The 18,420-nt window shown below is 36.2% G+C and overlaps 2 protein-coding genes across 2 annotated transcripts in view; one reads left to right on the top strand and one right to left on the bottom strand.

Moving 5' to 3' along the window:
• LOC145690559 (uncharacterized) overlaps positions 1-4,988 on the bottom strand; it is a 499,198-nt gene extending 494,210 nt beyond the window's left edge. The window contains exon 1 of the mRNA XM_081765570.1: positions 4,854-4,988. Within this exon, the coding sequence (XP_081621696.1) occupies positions 4,854-4,926 (73 nt within the window). The 5' untranslated portion in view covers positions 4,927-4,988. The remainder of the gene's footprint in view (positions 1-4,853) is intronic.
• A 453-nt stretch (positions 4,989-5,441) lies between these two features.
• The window catches only part of LOC145690558 (uncharacterized), a 638,254-nt gene continuing 625,275 nt past the window's right edge, over positions 5,442-18,420 (top strand). Inside the window, exon 1 of the mRNA XM_081765565.1 lies at positions 5,442-5,569. Within this exon, the coding sequence (XP_081621691.1) occupies positions 5,551-5,569 (19 nt within the window). The 5' untranslated portion in view covers positions 5,442-5,550. The remainder of the gene's footprint in view (positions 5,570-18,420) is intronic.

Raw genomic sequence — 18,420 nt, 5'->3', positions numbered from 1 at the left:
CTGACAAAATATAACGTGTTTTGTAATCTTTAGACACTTTTCCTATTCTTTTTGCACCCTTGGTTGAGTAGGGCGCCCTCGAACCAATAAAGAGGCGGTAATATTACAGTCAAGGGGTGCAATAAATATGTTACGTATTTCTTTTGTTACCTAACCATAACGGCCTAGGGTCACCTTCGGTAGAATAAAAAATGTTAAGTGATATTCCATTCACGGAGGAAAGGATCTCTAAATATATTTCTTATTCATTTTGTCTGCCCTGTTTGTCAGAAATTAAATACTTTATTTTGGGAGGGTGCTGAAAAGAGAGGGGCAAAATAAAACGTCGTGTCCCTCCTAAATTTTAAATTTTGTTACGTGGTTGCTCAAATTATTACTAAAGAAAGCACTTTTAAACTAAGATGTCTAAGGTTACTACATTATGTAAGGGTGGCCTATTCAGGATTATTATTATTATTATTATTATTATTATATGAATGTATTTGAAAGAGCACCGAAATTGTGTGAAACGAACCATGGTATGTAGAAGTTTAAGATGAGTGGTCATAGGGGAGGAAAAAGCAGGATCTTTCTGTCTGACTCTCTAACGTAAAGATTATGTGCTGAAGGTAAGAAGCGTCATCAATCTAAAATTAGCTGTTTTTACATAGAATATCAGTTACTTCAGTTCTCCTTCGGGCTACTTACCTCATGGGGTAAATTCAAAACAATTTCAATTTAAAACAAATACATTGTAAAACTTTTCCGTAATTAAATATATATAAGGAAAATTAAACATTTAATGGGGAAATCTGTTATCAAAGTGTCCAAAAATGTAGATAGAAGACTATCTAGTGATAAACATTGTAAAACTTTATAAAATTCTCAAAATTATAATTAACATTTACTGGAAAATATTCGTTATGAGCCAGTGAGCATGTAGTGAGCAGTGAGCACAGGGGAAATAATTACGAAACTGTTTGCAAACAAAAATTAGGGACACTAATGCAAGTGCGACAACGACATTTTTTTTTTTGGTATCGTCATGAGTTTTACACATATATTACAATTTGATTCTTTCCACATAAAAAATAAATAAAATAACCATAGTAATAAAAATGACAGTTGCACTTCTATGGGGGTTCGAACCAATTAACTCCGTCATACAGACTCGTTGCTTTAACTAACTGAGCTATTTGTTTTCTTACGCAAACTGAACCTGTTCTATGGTAAAGATGATTTTTCATAACGATCGTGCTACCCATTCGTCGTTTTCCATAGGCAATTTCCACTTTTTGCTCTATCTATATGTTAATGCTTACATTAGTATAGATTCATATATTTGGAGTTTGCAGATAATGCACGTAATAAGACACATTAGAAATGTTTCGTTAAAAGTTTCGTTTGTAGATTTAATCCACATTTCTCTCAATGACATAGATGTCGCTGCTTCGTGTTGAACTGCAGAATTCCCACACGTTCTTGAAAATTTTCCACTTTAGCAGAGTTGGTAATTCTCGTGATTTCGGTCGATTTAAAGTTTTTTTGTTTCTAATTTATTTATTTTAAGCTAATATCTAACACAAATATTAAAAACGGGTTTGTTGTTAACGTGTCCTGCTGGGGAAACCTTCCGAAATTTCGAACATATAAAGAAAACGGAGATATTTTAAAAAATCTTCAAAATAAAGAGAAGCGTCATTTATTTTGCTTACAGTTGTACAAAATATGAAGTAATGATTCCATGATTAGAATTTGTTTAAAGAAGCCTATGCCTATAATATGCAAAATATATATGTGCCAAAGCGGAGAGCTGTATTTGTTTTGAAATAGAAGTTCAGAGGCGATTATGTTATTTCTATATCTTAGATTATTATTTAAATAAATTTTAATATAGAAATATTTGAAAAAGAATTAATGGTCAAATACTGAAACGTGCATGCTGAATCTGACAGTAAAGTAAAATATTACATATTATCATGTGAAATAAAATCAATATCATTCATACATATAAAAAGGTTATCTCCATTTAGCTTAGAAGCGTTTCTTGTAAAAACAAATCTCGTGAAAGTGAATATTTCATGAGATTGCTGTGTTTGTAAATTTAGCAGTGTCAGAACTGTCTAACCGTGATGGGAAGGAGGTATTTTATAACTAAACTTATACCACTATTTATTTCGTAATCCAAGTATTCGAACTTAAAGTTTTATTCGGGTAAGTTATTAGTTAATGTTACAGCTTTGCAATCCGCTGCAGATACCATAACTGAAGAATTTCCATGTTTCCGTAAGTTTCACTTAACAAATGGAGGGAGGGTATCTTTAAATATAGGTTTTACTTGGCTCCCGTCACGGCTGTTATTGCTGTTTCTACCAGCTATGATATTTGTGTGCATTGGCCTCACAGGCTGTATATGGAAGTTTGTAAATAAATATCAGATATTATAATTTTATATGGCATACATTATTGATATACAAATATAATAATTTATTTCACCTCTCTAATGAAATGTTACTATGCCCAAATAGAGATGGTACGCAAATAAAGCACTACTGAAGCAAATAAATATATGCCATTCATCCCAAATTTGGTGATACAGAATCTTAATATAACTAAAGTTTAGAGACGAGAACATTTCTAAGAATTTTGAGAGAATTTTTAAAAATATAGACTTTTTTACTTTTTAAAACTTCTATAAAAGCTGTTTCTCTTTATTGGGTAGCCAAGGTTATTTTTCCCGCATAAAATTCTTCAACACCAGAGAAATAATGTGTAAATACTAATCAATCTTGCGTGAGTACAATATATAAATCAGTGGCGTATTTAGGGGGCTTCCGGGCTTAAGGACCCCCCGAAATCTTACTATAGTAAAGTATATGAAATATCTTGCAGAATTTTCACATTTTCAGGCAAAGCCCCCCCGAAAGTTAGCAAAGCCCTCCCCGAAATAAAATCGTAAATACGCCACTGATATAAATATATATATATATATCCTCCCAAAAGGATTTTTACTGAAGGAAAACAGTAAGCAAGACACATTAACCTAGGCAAATAGCTCTGTGTTGAATTCTCTTTTAGTAAAGTAGTACTTATTCAAGAACACAAGTAATTTAAAAGTGAATTACAAAGTTGACTTCATAACAATCAAACGTGAATGCACACAAATGTATACATTACATGAATAAAAGATATGGGTCACCGCACTATGCTTTCTTGCTTCAAATTCTTGAACTAAATCACGTTAATTCTAGAGCTATAACTGAAACATCTATTAGCGAAATATGAAGAAAATTATAGACGTTTTCGAAGGAAACTTCGATCGAGGAAATTCAGCTCCCAAAAGCAAAATTGCGGATATTTTCCTAAGAATAAATTATATTTCATTATAGGTTATTAATGGAATATGTATTTATAAAACATTAAGAAAATATCTGAGACGTTAAAAAAAAATAAGTCCTAAAAGGAACTCACCCCAAGAGTAAATTATCCGTTGTGTGTTTTTTCACACAAATGATTTATGATATATTATCAGGTTAGTAATAAAAATATTTATTTATGAAATATGAACAAAATCACATTCTTTTAGAAAATATTTTAAAAGAACTCACCTCTAAGGGTAAACTACCCCTTCTAGATTCTTCTAAGGAAAATGACTGACATCACCGTATAAGGTTGTTAATGAATTATTCATGTATTGAAATTTAACCAAAATCATTACAGCCTTTTCGAGAAAATTGCAATTTTTAATTTTCAGCCTTCAGTAAATTATCCTTAATATTGGGACTAGGAAGAAAATAAATATTTAAAAAAGATAACAAAAAAAAAAAAAAAAAATTAGAGAATCCTACAAAAGCCTGAAGTTTAAAATCTGCTGCAGTTACGTTGAATGGTACGGCCTCTAGGCAAGTGAACACATTTATATCGGGATGAACGGACGGACATCGAAAAAACACTTTCTTTTAGGTATGTAGGAACCATGACACGCATAAATCTGTTGAAATTTCGAATTCGAGTTTTTCACGACCATCATACTTTCTTTTTTCCTAGTCGCTCGAAAGTAAAAATAAAAGTATCGGTCTTGATAATTTTATTGAGTTGGTTCTAAAGTGAATGAAAGAAGCGTATTTCGAATCATACTGAGAAAAACAAAGAGAAAGAGACATAAGAACAATTTCTATCGTCATCTTGTGTAACTCATGAACATTCAATACCAATGGTTCCATTCACTGTTAGCTTTCGCATTTATTTTCGGACTTAAACATACATTCATTTATTCAAAGTTATTTACCAAAAATAAATGTTATAATTATGAAAAAGATTTCCGGGGCTCCGGATCCCATGAACCCCCTTCTGAATAAGTCTTTGCATGCAATGGAAAATTCTATAAGAGCGAATTGATAATCCAATCTCGCAACTAAAAATGCTCTCGAATGTTCATTCCTTCCAAATATAAAACTCACTCTTAAACGACTGACTACTCACATACTTGTATATATTACTACATATACGTACTCTACATATGAATTGGTCATTGAAAGGGGATATGTATCAGTGGCGCCGATTTCTGTATAAATTTGGGGGAGCAAGCAATATAGTCAGACATCTACAAGAAACCAATGAAAATTTTACTATAAATACAGGGACGCAAGCAAACTTTGGGGGAGGAAACAGGCCTCACAGCCCCCCAGGATCGGCGCCCAATGTTTCACTTTAAACACATTACAGGCATTCCCCTTTCAACAACGACCATTCATATGTTGGGTTCAATATTATACTTGAGGATTTTTAAAACACTAAGACAATGAAAATTTTCTGAACACTGACCAAAAACAAGCTGACTCATAAAATATTAGTATTATACAAATATTTCTTACCTATACAAGTTAAAAGAATAACAACGATACTGCAAACTATGAAGGTGATTCTGATTACAGTCGTTTTCCCCATTCCGTGAGTGCACTGTTTTTACGTGTCTACTTTATCCCTTACGTGTATCGGGTTAAAAGCCCCAATGACCTACAAAGCAGCAGGAGAGAAACGAAATCACGTAAATGAAGAATAGATGTCTCGCGAACAAACTGACTATTATTCATGCGCCGAAGCACTGCCCACCTCCACACGGAAGAAGTTATAACCGCAGCCTTCATGCTAAGCAGTAACTGTTTTAGAGGGCGGAATCAACGAGTGAATAGTAACTGGTTAATCACGACGCCACGCGAAAACATTAACGCGTGGCTGTTATTGTCCGTGTTGCAAAAGCGAAACGCTTCTTCTTTCTTTCTTATACACTATCAACATTATAGAGCCGTGTAAGATGAAAAGAATACTCGCGGACTGAGCAAAGAATAAATGAAAGTGTACAATAGTCCTTTATGAAGCTGCCAGTACACTAGTTAATGCGAAGAATGTGGAACATATGTAGCTAGCATGTTGCCAGAAATTACTTAATTCCTCTGCAAGGATAACGCTCGTGATCTTCAGGAGTGATATTTCAGTTTTAGTAAAGCAAAAGATTATGAACAATTTTAGGCTACTTGCAAAGTGATCATCGAAAGGAAATAGTTATCATGAATGTTAACGAAATATTATCGTAAGTAGTTTATTATTATTATTATTATTATTATTATTATTATTATTATTATTATTATTATTATTATTATTATTATTATTATTATTATTATTGGTAATGTGCGTTGTAGAACTGAGCTTTTTTTTTTAATTGCAGGTGTTCACTATCTTACCCATTAGTTATTTTTACTATGTTTCATTTAAAAATGCAGTTTTTTAAAAACATTTTTCTTTGCTTGACATTTTTTAAGCAGACGTGGGGTTTGCTCATTCACTCATTATTGATTGATTTCAACCCCTAGCAAGAGGTATTAGGACAGTCGAATTAGATATTGATCGTAATATAATTGTAATTACTTTTTCCTTCGTAGAGTTGTCGTAATTATCTTCGTCATACGCTAATTTTAGCAACAACATGCAGAGGCGGACTGAGCCGCCCGGATACCCGGAAATTTCCGGGTGGGCCCTGTCCTCTGCAAAATCACTTAAGATATTGCTCGATTAGTTATAACTATTTCAAAACTCCGTTCTGGTCATAGTAACCAGTGGCGTAACTAACGGGCCCACTGTGCTAGCGAAGGAGGGGCTCACTAGGGAAAGGGGACCCCTACCCAACCCGTAGTCTTGTTTGTTGAAAAATCAATAAGACAATAACAAAGTCTTAAAAATACATGTAATTTTCAAAAATACAAAGCCTCAAAAATACTCGAAAATGTTATCTTGTCCATAACATATGTATTCAATAATGTGATGTGCAATCGATATCATATAAAGAGCATGGAACTGATTCCCCTACGGAAGGAAACCGTGTTAGACATGGAGTTGTTGGAGGCGAGTGGTGGTGATAAATAATGGTCCCCTAAGTACAGCGGTGGTGTCAGAAAACTGGCCCGAAGTCCCAGAAATTTGACCTCGAAGTTTCGAGCTTGGGTCCCTTCTATTCACCAATGAAATATGAAGTTCTTGGACGTGGGAGGTGGAATAGAAAGGTCCTTTTCCCCTGAGAACAGCGGTAATGTCACAAATCAACCTCGGAGCCTGATATCCCCAGATATCGGACCCCGAAAGTATAGGGTCGGGTCCCTTATAATCACCAATGAAACATGGAGTTTTTGGACGTGGGTGAGAGCACTGAAAAGGGTCGGCTTCCCCTGAGAACATCGGTGATGTCGTAAATTTGGCTCAGGGCCCGAATCCCAAGAAATCGGTTCTTTCGAACTCCACAACTCGCGTTTCCAACTCCCATGTCTAACACGGTTTCTCAATTGTAGGAGGATTTTCATGGCTTATTTTCCGTGTTCTTATCCAAGAGTAACAAAGACATTACAAAGCTGTGGGGATTAACAGGACATTAGATTGGGACAATTTCTTTTTATCGTATATATAAAGTACCTGAGAAATAGTGAACCCCAAAGGAAACGAACCACTCCTTTCTTGCAATTTTTCTAACTTATGATTTGTTTTTACTTGTTTTCAAAACTCGCATCGGGTAGAAGGTTTTAAAGATCGGTTTTAAAGATCGAATCGATAAAGAGGAAGAGGGATAGCAAGATGGAGTTTCTAGTTCGGTATACCTAACAATAGACTACAAATATTGACGGGGGCCCATTTGCGAATATTGCGGGGGGATGGGGTTGGGATACAAATCCAGGGTAGATTAAATGATAGATTTACAAACAACAAAAAATTAATCTTTGATGCTTCTTGTCTTGATCCTTGCCGATTTAATGAATTACTAAATGAGGATATTCTAGAAGGTGCTTTGCAGGAGATAGTTGAAAATTTGAAATCTCAATTGTTGAATTTAGGTAAATTTTTGGAAAAACTCCAGAAAACCCTGCCAGACTACTGTGATAGAGCAAATAATAAAGACTGTACTGATATAACCCGACGTAGATGTTGCAGAATGAGACAGTTCTACTCAGTGTAGTGCCTCGGAGGGCGAAAGTGAACCTGAGGAATGCATTACCTCTTTTTCAGAAGATGAGCAACGAAAATCATCCGTGTAAGCAGTGTTACGTGTGTTGCTACAACTTGCTACTAAGGTATAACATGCATGTTTCCACTTTCCAAACACTGTTTACTGTACACAAATATTTGCTAACTCTTTCAGTTACTCAAGTATCGTGTGAGCGAGCATTCAGTTATCTTAAATTAATTAAAACTCGTACGCGTTTGTCCTTGTCAAATCATATTCTGGAATCAGATTTATGCTTATGGTCATTGAAAGGGATGTTTTGCAAAAATTTCTAATGATGAAATTATCGATGAAATTGGGAAATCATCTTCTGAATTTAGAAAAAATACTACTGTAAAAGTTGGTTTGATAAATGAACTTCATTGCTCACGTATTTTTATAATTGCAAAACGCTCAGTATGCTTTATTAGAAATGTTTCAAAACCGTTTCTCTAAACTTTCTGGGCCTTATGCAGAGTCGTTTTGAAGTGCGATTAGTGCCATACTAAAGAGTTCGACTAACATAAGTCTCCTGTAGTAGTCAGTTGTTTAGTATGACGCTAATCATACTTCGAAACGACTCTGCATAAGGCGGTCTGTGTTTTCAAAATGTTACTTTATTTTTTCTTATCTACATAATTGGATGCTTACTCAATGTTCTTCTTTATGGGGCGTTTACACTTAGTCGATTTGCGTTCGATTCAGTTGAATTGACGTCACTTTCAACTTAATCGACCGTGTAAATGGGAATTCAACTTAATCGCTTGTTGATCGAAAGCGACTAATCGACTGTCAACTGAATTGAAAGACGTTCTATTTTCTGTGGTCGATTCTATCAGATTGCCTAGATTGCCTAGTGTAAACACCTGAATCCAAAACATTTTCAAGGGAAAGGAAAAGTGTCCGGCATGCGGTTATGCTTATTGTACATTAAATTACTTTTATAATTATATGAGAGAAATGAATGTTTATGGAATACACAAAATACTCTTTACAGAAATATTGCTACTAGAGGAACAGACTAGATTTATTCATCAAATGTATTAAAATCACAACTGCTGATCTACGTAATAAAATTAAAAATATTAAAATGCTTCGAAAAGGTCAGTTGCAGGTGTGGAAGTTGCATCCCAACAAAAGATAGCTTGATTCATGAACCTGATCGTTTTTACGCTAGATTATATAAGCTCCATTAGAATGTACAGGTCTACTTGTGCCGCACCACTAGAAAGAATTGTTGAAAAATTATAAATCTTTCACTAATATCCTTCTTATTATATCATAAAAAGTTTCCAGTGTGCACCATGAAAATACCTCACTTGGCATAGATAAAATCCAAAGGGGCCACAAGAAGTAATTCCTGAAAAATTACAATTCTTTTACGATTTGCGTATAAATACGGCTTCCAGGTGCGTAGAATAAAACCTAGTTATGAAACGCAAACCAGCCTTTGCTAGATGGCCAATGAAAGAAAAATACTATTTAACGGAGTCAGACAGGACGAAGCTGGTGGGTCCGCATGGCAGCGCGGGAGGGGGAAAGTCCGAAGAGGCCAGGAGCGCAAGCAATGGTAGGTGTGCGCGCAACCGAAGGTAGTGGAAAAAAGTTGATTTTGGCATGATACGAGTTTCAATAGCACTTGTTATGGTTTCATACTAGTAAGGCTGCACTTGTAAACATAAAATAGAGGTCCTGTACACTGTGCAGAAATATGCCACAGGTGGAAAATAGCATCTAATATAGCCATCTTTCATACGCACTCACTTATTTTATCCATCGTAAAGCACTTGTAATTATTTTACACTAGTAACCTTACACTTGTAAACCTAAAATATAGGGTATTACTTTGTATTTAATTCTGATACCTGCACAAATTTGCTCCTTATAAACATTTTTTTTTTCATGCAAAGTATTGAATCTTGTCTGTAAATCTTCCAAAATAGAATGCACCAAAACAAAACCTGCACCCGTTAGTAACGTGGTATGTGTTATGATTTGATATATGAAAGTAGACTAATATGATATTGATTTCCACTGATGGAACATTTTGCAAACTGAAGGTAAGCAGTATTTTATGTTAATAAGTGGTATACTGCGGTTATGATGAGTGATTCCATATGAAAGACGACTGTGTAATATATTAATTTCACCAGCGGAGTCTTTCTCTATAATATAGGAAAGTATATTTTATGTTTACAAGTTTAGAGTTATTACTGTGGAACCATGACAAGTGCTTAAACCTACACAAAGATTCTCTACTGAAAATTCTTTCATCAAAGTACACGTATACTATGCTTCTAAACAATGTTTTCTTAATATAAATTCCCTTATTCAACACCATTTTCTTTTCTTTTTCTTGTCATGCTATTTAATTTCGTCCCTTAATTCTTCTGCTATAACACTGCAAATTATACTAATTACTTTTTGCTTGGACATCTTTAGAATTTCCAAGCGATTTCGAATCGACCAGAGGAGAGCAAGTCGACAAGCTGTATTCAATTTCGGTTGAAATAATTGAACACATCCACCAATCTGATTCAGCCTAGTCGCTTCGATTTAATCGCAAATGCAGCGAGTCGATTTAGCCGTGCGACTAAATCGACCAAGTGTAAACGCCCCATTATATATCATGTAAACAAATCTACAAAGATAGACTATTATTTTGCGCAATAAAATTAAGTTTATTATAATCTATTCACTCATTTGCATGTATCGTCCATGAAAATTAAATTTCTCATGATTTTGAAGATGGAATCGTATCATATTCAGATCTCTTTCAATATAAACAGTCGCTGCTTTGAAGGGACATGTACGATTCATTGCAAAGATTTTCAGACTGTAGAAAATAAAGAAAGCGTAATAATACTTGGCTATAGATACGCACACACAACTTTACATTTCGTGGGGGCGGGGGATTAGCCATCCAAGTCTCCAGCTAAGGGTTCATTCGTGACAGGGCAGTCCAGACTCCAGACCAACTCGGTATTCATCAAAACCCTTAAGCATCATTCTCCGGGTGGACCCTTGTACTCCCAGTCCGCCTCTAACAACATGAACTAGACCAATTTGAAAGACCAGAAAATTTTCTATCAAGTAGAAGTTTCCGATTTTTCCACGTCCTCAAGACCTGATGATCAGTTTTTTTTTTTTTTTTTAATATGTTGAAATGTGCGTACAACTAATGGCTAATATTCATCTCCAAATGATGTTTCTATTTTCTACTATGAAAATTGAATTTTAGATTATTTATTGTTTCTTTATGAGTGAAGAAACATTCTTTTCTATCTCCTTGAACCATCTTTACTATTAAAATTATATTATGTGTTCTGTCATTTAAAAGGAAAAGATAAAACTACAAGTATGTTATGTAGTTCTTCACAATATTCGTACGGTTCTATCGATTATATCGGTCCGTAAATAAAAAGTTCCAACGGAATATACATCTTTCGTTCTGCTATGATATTTTTGACTTACAAGGGACGTATGCGAACCGTGACAGCTATATATTTATGAAAATTGGATGCTAACTAACTGTGGATCGCTAATCATTGTGATGATAGTCACTCGGTGCGGAAATGCCTTGTTTACCATGTACATACCATCCAGCAGTTCTCAAAGTGGGGTCCGCAGACCCCTGGGGGTCCGTGGGAGCTAGCCAGGGGTCCGCGACGCCTAAAAATTGATATGTGTTGTGATAAAATGGAACTCACAGCAAGAAGTATTTTTTTTTTCAGTTACTAACAAGAAAGCAATTAGAAATTATACCTACGCTGGTAAATTTAAATCTAAAAAAATGAACTTTAAAGGTCTATAGCTCCAAAACTATGGGGCTACCTTAGTCGGGTCAAGACTTCACTTAGGAACTAGTATGTGTCCTATCCAAATATCCAAGTTTCAGAACCCTGCGGTACTTCCAAAACAATTTTTATAGAGGCAGTTGGCATATATACTTCAAATTATATGTCCGTAGCCAAACTCACTCTCCCGGTAGCTCAGTGGTAGAGCGTTCACTTCTGGTGCTAGGGGTCCCGGGTTCGATCCCAGCCCCCGCCAAGTGAACTTTGTGGTGGACAAACACCGTGTGCGTGGGTTTTCTCGGGGTTCTCCCGTTTCCTCCCACTTTCTTCATTCCACCATTTCCTTCATTACCCATCATCACCGTCTCCTTTAGCCTAAACGACATAACCGTGGGACGTAAAACTCAAAGATTTCATTTCATTTTTTTCCAAACTCACTCTATAAAAATTGTTGCGGAAGTACCACAGGATTCTGAAACATGGATATTTGGGAATTGTGATAAAATTTGGTGAATGTTCTAGTGTGAGGTGCGAAGATTGAATGTTGTACATAAAGTTCACTAAGATAAATTATAACATTACCAATACAAGATCCCATTATCTTTCATTGGGAGAAGTACATTTGACATATCTTTAAAAATTGGAAATGTCAAAAATCAATAAAAGTTTGTAATTCTTTGTGACTCTGGTAACGATCCTACTTGTGTCCTATCTAGTGAGGCAGGTTAACTCGAAATATAAGAAGAATTGTGCACTTTATGACAAGAGCATGAAACTTTCAGAATATGATGTACATACCACGAGGTTTATTTTAAGATGTGGAAACATTTTGTGCTTGACCTCTGTTGACCTTGAAAGGTCATTGAACTTGGCGCGCTATATAGTAGTCTAAAAAGTATTGAAACTTCCTAATAAATGTCAAATGGTGCAAAATATAACCCAATAAGCAATGTATGTGGTTAATATGTGTAGGGGAAAGTTTTTGAGGATACACGATAATGACGTCCGCCATCTTGAAATCCGTCATCTTGAATTTTCCTCATTTTTCTTAAATGGAAAACATAGTATGTGATATGTCATTTTAACAGCAAATTTTCTTAAAATTCAATTCTGTGCTTATTTTTACTCTATCTGTTACTGGTACGAAGTTATGAGTCATTTGTAATATGTACCTAATAACAACATCAAAAAGAAAAGGTCAGAAGAACCCACCGACAACGCAATCTTAAGGGACCTATTCAATATGCTCTTCGTTTCTGTTGACTGTGATGTATTCTGAGTTTCCACAAACGCAAAATGTTACGCAAAGTGCCACCTGAAATGTAGGACCACAGATCCGAAATTCTGTTTCGCATGGGACAATATCAATAATTTCCATCGAATACACTACTGGCATAACAAATTTAGGAAAAACAAAATTAAATGAAATTAAAGTGTAATAAATAATACCAGGAAACAAAAATATTGTAAAGTAGTCTATTTATTGTATTCCTGTACTGCAATTACAGTTTTCATATGAGTTAAATATTCCTGAAATTAATTATCACAGCCTCCTGAACAGGCACATAATGCCGTACATTTCCCTGCTTTGTCCCGACATTTACAGCATCCTGTACATATACTTCTGCAGGAGGAGTGCCACAGTTTGTAACAAAATTTTGAAGATTCTAGAAGAATAGTCCACTGAGGTTGCCAATCCGTTCCTTCATTTATCCATCCCCAGTCTCTAGGGCTTGCCAGATGTGGATCCAGAACCAAAGCTTGATTCCAGATACCTGCGTGGTATGAAACACGCTTCAAGTGCAACTTCAGAGCATGTTGTGTTTGTGGAATATTTTCAAGGGTCCTATACTTGCTTGAAAAGAGCTGCTTCCTTCATTAACTTAATGCAGTCACTTGTCCTATCATACATGAGAACCACAAAGCGTTCCAACTTTTCCAGGGAGCCCTCACTCAGTTTTTGGCATCTGAACGAACTCCTCAAAGGCTTCGGTTATCTCAGGGAAAGCTTTCCAAGTGTCCCATCCTGTTTTCTTTCCTTTGTCAAAGAATGCAGATATAGTATCTGAGCCGGTAAAAGCATAGAACACTGGGAAGGTATCGCAGATTCTTGGATCCAAAATTGCCACCAAATCATGAATAGGAATGTGTCTGAAATTCGGTCCAACTCCGAATGCTATCCACATTTCCTCGGGTTTAATCTTTAGGGATAAATTCAAAGCCAAAACAATTACATCTGTATTTATTGTACGTATAGATACTTTTTTGCTACCCTTCTGTACAGCATCTAAAGCATGAAGGAACAGACGTGTGTCTGCTTCCTCATGAAAGCAAGGAGATAATTTACTTACATCAGACCACTCTGCTGCACAAAGCACTGTATTTCCGTGTGTTGCATACTCTTGCCTTGCCGTCATGTATTGGCATATTTATAAATAGTTCAGCCATATACTCGAAGAGTTCTGTTTTATTTATATCCACGGGTAGAAAATCTTTCCAGTTCCTTGGTAGTTGAGTATTTGCTCTTAATATTATTCTGACACCTCTTCCTGTGTTATGCCTCACTGTAGCTTTCAAGCTGTTTGTTCTGTACACATCAAAAATTATATCAACACGGTTCACCTTGGCTAATTGAGTGTTTACTTAAGGCAGGAACACATTATCTGCATATTCCCTGAAAACTTTAGCAGTGGAAGGATTCAGCATTTGTACAACCGTTGCTCCGTCTAGGAACATAGCATCTACAAGTGGCGAGTCAACTGAAACAGTATCCTTTGATTTTGATACAATGGAGCTTACAAGATCTGACTTTGTACCAGTTCTTAAATTTCCTCCTTATGAAAGGGAGGGAGGACGGGTTGATTTTCATGGCTGAAGATCTCACCCAAATCACCTTCGTCCGACAAGATACAAACAACCGAGAGTAGAGACTGCAGTCATTTTTGAGTGCTTCAAGTTTTAACTGGTGTTTAGATTTGGTTTTCAGTGGAGGTCTGCTAAAGTGTGGTAATTTATTTTTAGAAATTGTGCCATTAAGTGGTTTCGTACGTTTAATTAACCATTCCTCCACGAAAATCTCATATTGTTTCCTACCCGCTGAGACAACTTTTCTGACCGTGTTTGCAACAGATTCATCCATAACTACCTTCTTATCGAGCACCAACAGATCTTCGCTTTGTTCTAAGAACGGATTCCCCATATTCTTAATGACCTCAGTTAAAAACTGAACATCTTTCAAGAAAGCATCATACACACTAGGTAATTGGTCATGATGTTGCAGATCACTGTCCGAAACGTACTGTTGTTTTGGGGAACAATGATTCTCGAATTTTTCAATCATTCTAGCAATTTCAGGACCGGCTAACATCCAATGGTGTAATGCTCCAGGGTTTTCAGTGAGACCAATTGCTCCGCCTGAACCTTTTATAGCAGCACTGTTCTGTTCATAACACTGATCGAGAGCTATTCTTGAGAATTTTTTGCTTGTTTTATGCACGACAAAATTTCCAGCTGTAAATACTGCATAAATGGCTGGGTGCTTATCACGAAGAATAATCATATCTCGCACATGAACCGAGAGCCACCTGGAGTAATGAGTGTGATCCAAGACAAACATCCATGGAAGCAATTCAGTAAGTACCTCTGTAAACAAGTGAAAGTTACCTTTTCCCAACGACCTGACATAGAGAAGCATGACGACTTTCAGTGATAGTGTTTTGAAACAGAAGTCGAAATGTACACTTCCTTTACTTCTTTGTTGCAACCATTCATCAAAGGACACAGAGTTTACCTCTTGCACATTATGATCATTGTAAGCATTACGAAGCAAATGATGCAAGACAGCATCTGTGACCTGATAGGCTCGACGAGTTCTTGTGAGCTTTAATTAAGGAGTCAGCTTTCCCCGAACTTACAATATCAACTTCCACTAAAGCTGTAGTCCATCCGCTACCCTTTACCCATTCTCCAAGTACCTTTAAAATGGCCATCTCAATGTGAAGAACGCCAAGCACAATTAAGTAATGATCTTCTCCATAAATATCTGGCCATATCCACTGAATTTTCTTTGCGATGGCGTACAGGGGTTGGTCAACTGTCAGAACTGGAATTTGTCCTGGGTTTAGGTGATGAATAGCTGCTTTCACAACGTCCATACAATGACGTATCATAGATACTGAGTGCGCATGTTCAACAAAAAGAGGCAAAAGGGCATTCAGTGCTGGAGGAGGGGGCATTTTCTTGTTTGCTATCATGATAAGCAGACAATGAAATCCATTTACCTTCGCGTACTTCTTGTTTCTGGACAGCATCTATTACAACATCCAGCCACTTAAATTCCTCATCTTTAGCTCTCTCCACAGTAACGAGATTTTCTGGCTTAATAGGCATGTAGACGGGAGGTACTGTGAATTGGTTGGTTTTTAATGATACTGGTGAGACACTCGTGTAGGCTTGTAGCAGGAGACAAATGCTAGTAGTTCTGCTTGTTGAATGATTAATAATTGGTACACCACGATCACTCCCTCTGCATTCATAGGATGGATTTTGCATAAGAGAAATGTATGTACCATGAAATGAATCACACGCTGTCGTAGAACTAGGTTGTGGTCGATGTTGTCTGCAGCAGCAGTTGTGAAAAGTTCTGAGCGCAGTTTAAGGGGACATACAACTCCTTCCAAATTATATTGTTCACATAATCCATTACAAATGTCAGAAGATATTTGAAGAAGACGATCGTAGGGAACGCATATTCGCAAGGAAAATAGCATATTAATGAGTCCCCTGTTACGAGTCACAGCATGAATTATAGAGTGTATATACAATGGAAGCGGAGTTTCCCGTTCCAAGCTATGACGGACAGATCTGATAATCTTCCCCGTTCTTTCGTGTTTAACACTGTTGAAAACCAAAAGCTGCGATACAGTCAGAGCAGCTTTGGTGGTGGATGAGTTGACCACATTCGTACGGTCTTATATGCTAGCTGCATTCAAGATCATGTTAACCAAAGACAGTAGTGATGGCGGAACAGCATTCTTCTGACAATCTGAATGAAACGACCCGTCAAAGGAAGCTTCATAATATTTCCTTTCGAACGATTTGAGCCGCTCTAAGTAAATGAATACCGTCATTGTCATAGTTACACGCCTTTGTAAGAGCGTCTCCAATATCTTCCTCAAACGTAAAACATCCCTACCTTGCGAATGTGATTTTAGACCGGTGAGGACACAAGTAATCTGTTTCTCAGTGTAGTTGTATGGACACGGTTTTCCACTGATACACCAATTTGGTGGAGGCGGATCTTATACATTTCACCTAGATCAACCAGCTTGAATACAGGAGCTACAGTTTCGGCATGTCTATCTTCTATGAACGCCACTAGCTCTGCGAAGGCAATTCCATGTAAACGAGCTTCATCAGCATTTTCAAAATTGGGGGTTATCTGTCTTACTTTGTTACATAGCTTACGCAAACAACTAAGATGATATTTGGCTTCTATCGCTATCATATCTCCAGCAGCAAGTTTTATCAGGAGTTCTGTATCTTCTAATTGTATTGCACACTTACGAACATTTTCCTCCAATTGCTTCGTTGATGCTGAATGTAAGTCTTCAGCACCAGAACTTCATTACAGAAGAAGCAGATAGAATCCGTCGAGTCAGATTTGTGATGAGCTGAACGTGTACGTAAAACATATGTAGATGACTGTGTTTCAATTGGTTTGTGTCTTTGTCTCAGAAGTATGGTCTTGCCTAATAACTTGTGCTAGGCAAGTTATTACTGTATCGTACCAGTAACAGATAGAGTAATAAGACTCTACATAACTTGTGCTATTTTGCATTGTTCACACTCAATGTGGCCTTAATGCCATCTCCATTATCTAGTCTATTAATAAGTTCTTCTATTATTTCCCAGGTCTCGAAATTTTAAGAGATCACTTGCCAAAGAGATATATCCTGCACTTACAGGTTTCCTGGTGGATTCTGCTGGACACTACAGAACTTCAACATTATCCGTCTGATAAATAGCACATAGGCCCAATTTGATTATAAAAGGTTTTGGCTGTTTAGGAAGAGGAAGATTTGACGTAACAACAATAACATGACGCTTTGACATTGTAGTTAATATTTTGCACCAGAACACTAACACACGAATTAGTATGCCTACTTATGATTGTTTTGCACTTTCACAATAAACGAACACAGATTATCATTAAAACACCTGAAGGAACAGTTCCAGCGGAAATTTTTGGTTCATAATTATAAGCGTTCCAGGGAGTACTCGCTTACAATTGTAGACACCTGAATTACCACAACGATTGTCACATACTTTCATAAAACAATTAAACACATTAAGGAAATTGGATCTTCAATTTCAACTCTCCAAGCAAGCGGTGTCACCTGCAAGACACAAATAGGTAAATATGATTAGCATACACTGTTTAATTTGAAAAATGAATCTGTATAGAAAGTAAACAACACATCAAAAATGACTCATAACTTCGTACCAGTAACAGATAGAGTAATAATAAGCACAGTATTGAATTTTTAAGAACATTTGATATTAAAATGGCATATCGCAAGCTATACTTCCCATTTAAGAAAGTTGAGGAAAATTCAAGAAGCGGACGTCATTGTCATGTATACTCAAAAACTTTCCCTCACGCCTATTAACCACATACATTGCTTATTTGGTTATATTATGCAGCATTTGAGATTTATTAGGAATTTTTGAATACTTTTTGGACTACTATATAGACGGCAAGGTCAACAGAGGTCAAGCGCAAAATGTTTCCACATCTTAAAATAAACCTTGTGATATGTACGTCATATTCTGAAAATTTCATGCTTTTGTCATAAAGTACACAATTGTTCACCTAACCCGCCCTACTGATTAAGGGTATGAAGTTGACAAAAATCAAAATTTCAAGCCTATTGATATCAATTTCACATTTTGAACTATAATCACAAATCAGCTCGCAGTAAGTGAACTTTGTGGTGGAAAAACATCATGTTTGTGGGTTTTCTCGGGGTTCTCCAGTTTCATTCCACTTTATTCATCCTATTCATTTCTCATCATGTCTCGTTTAGCCTAGCCATGGGATGTAAAACTGAAAGATTT

This window comes from Thermobia domestica, chromosome 7 (genome assembly GCF_964235325.1).
Source record: "Thermobia domestica chromosome 7, izTheDome1.hap1.1, whole genome shotgun sequence".
Classification (NCBI taxonomy): Eukaryota; Metazoa; Arthropoda; class Insecta; order Zygentoma; family Lepismatidae; genus Thermobia; species Thermobia domestica.
This window is presented reverse-complemented; position numbering and strand designations above follow the sequence as displayed.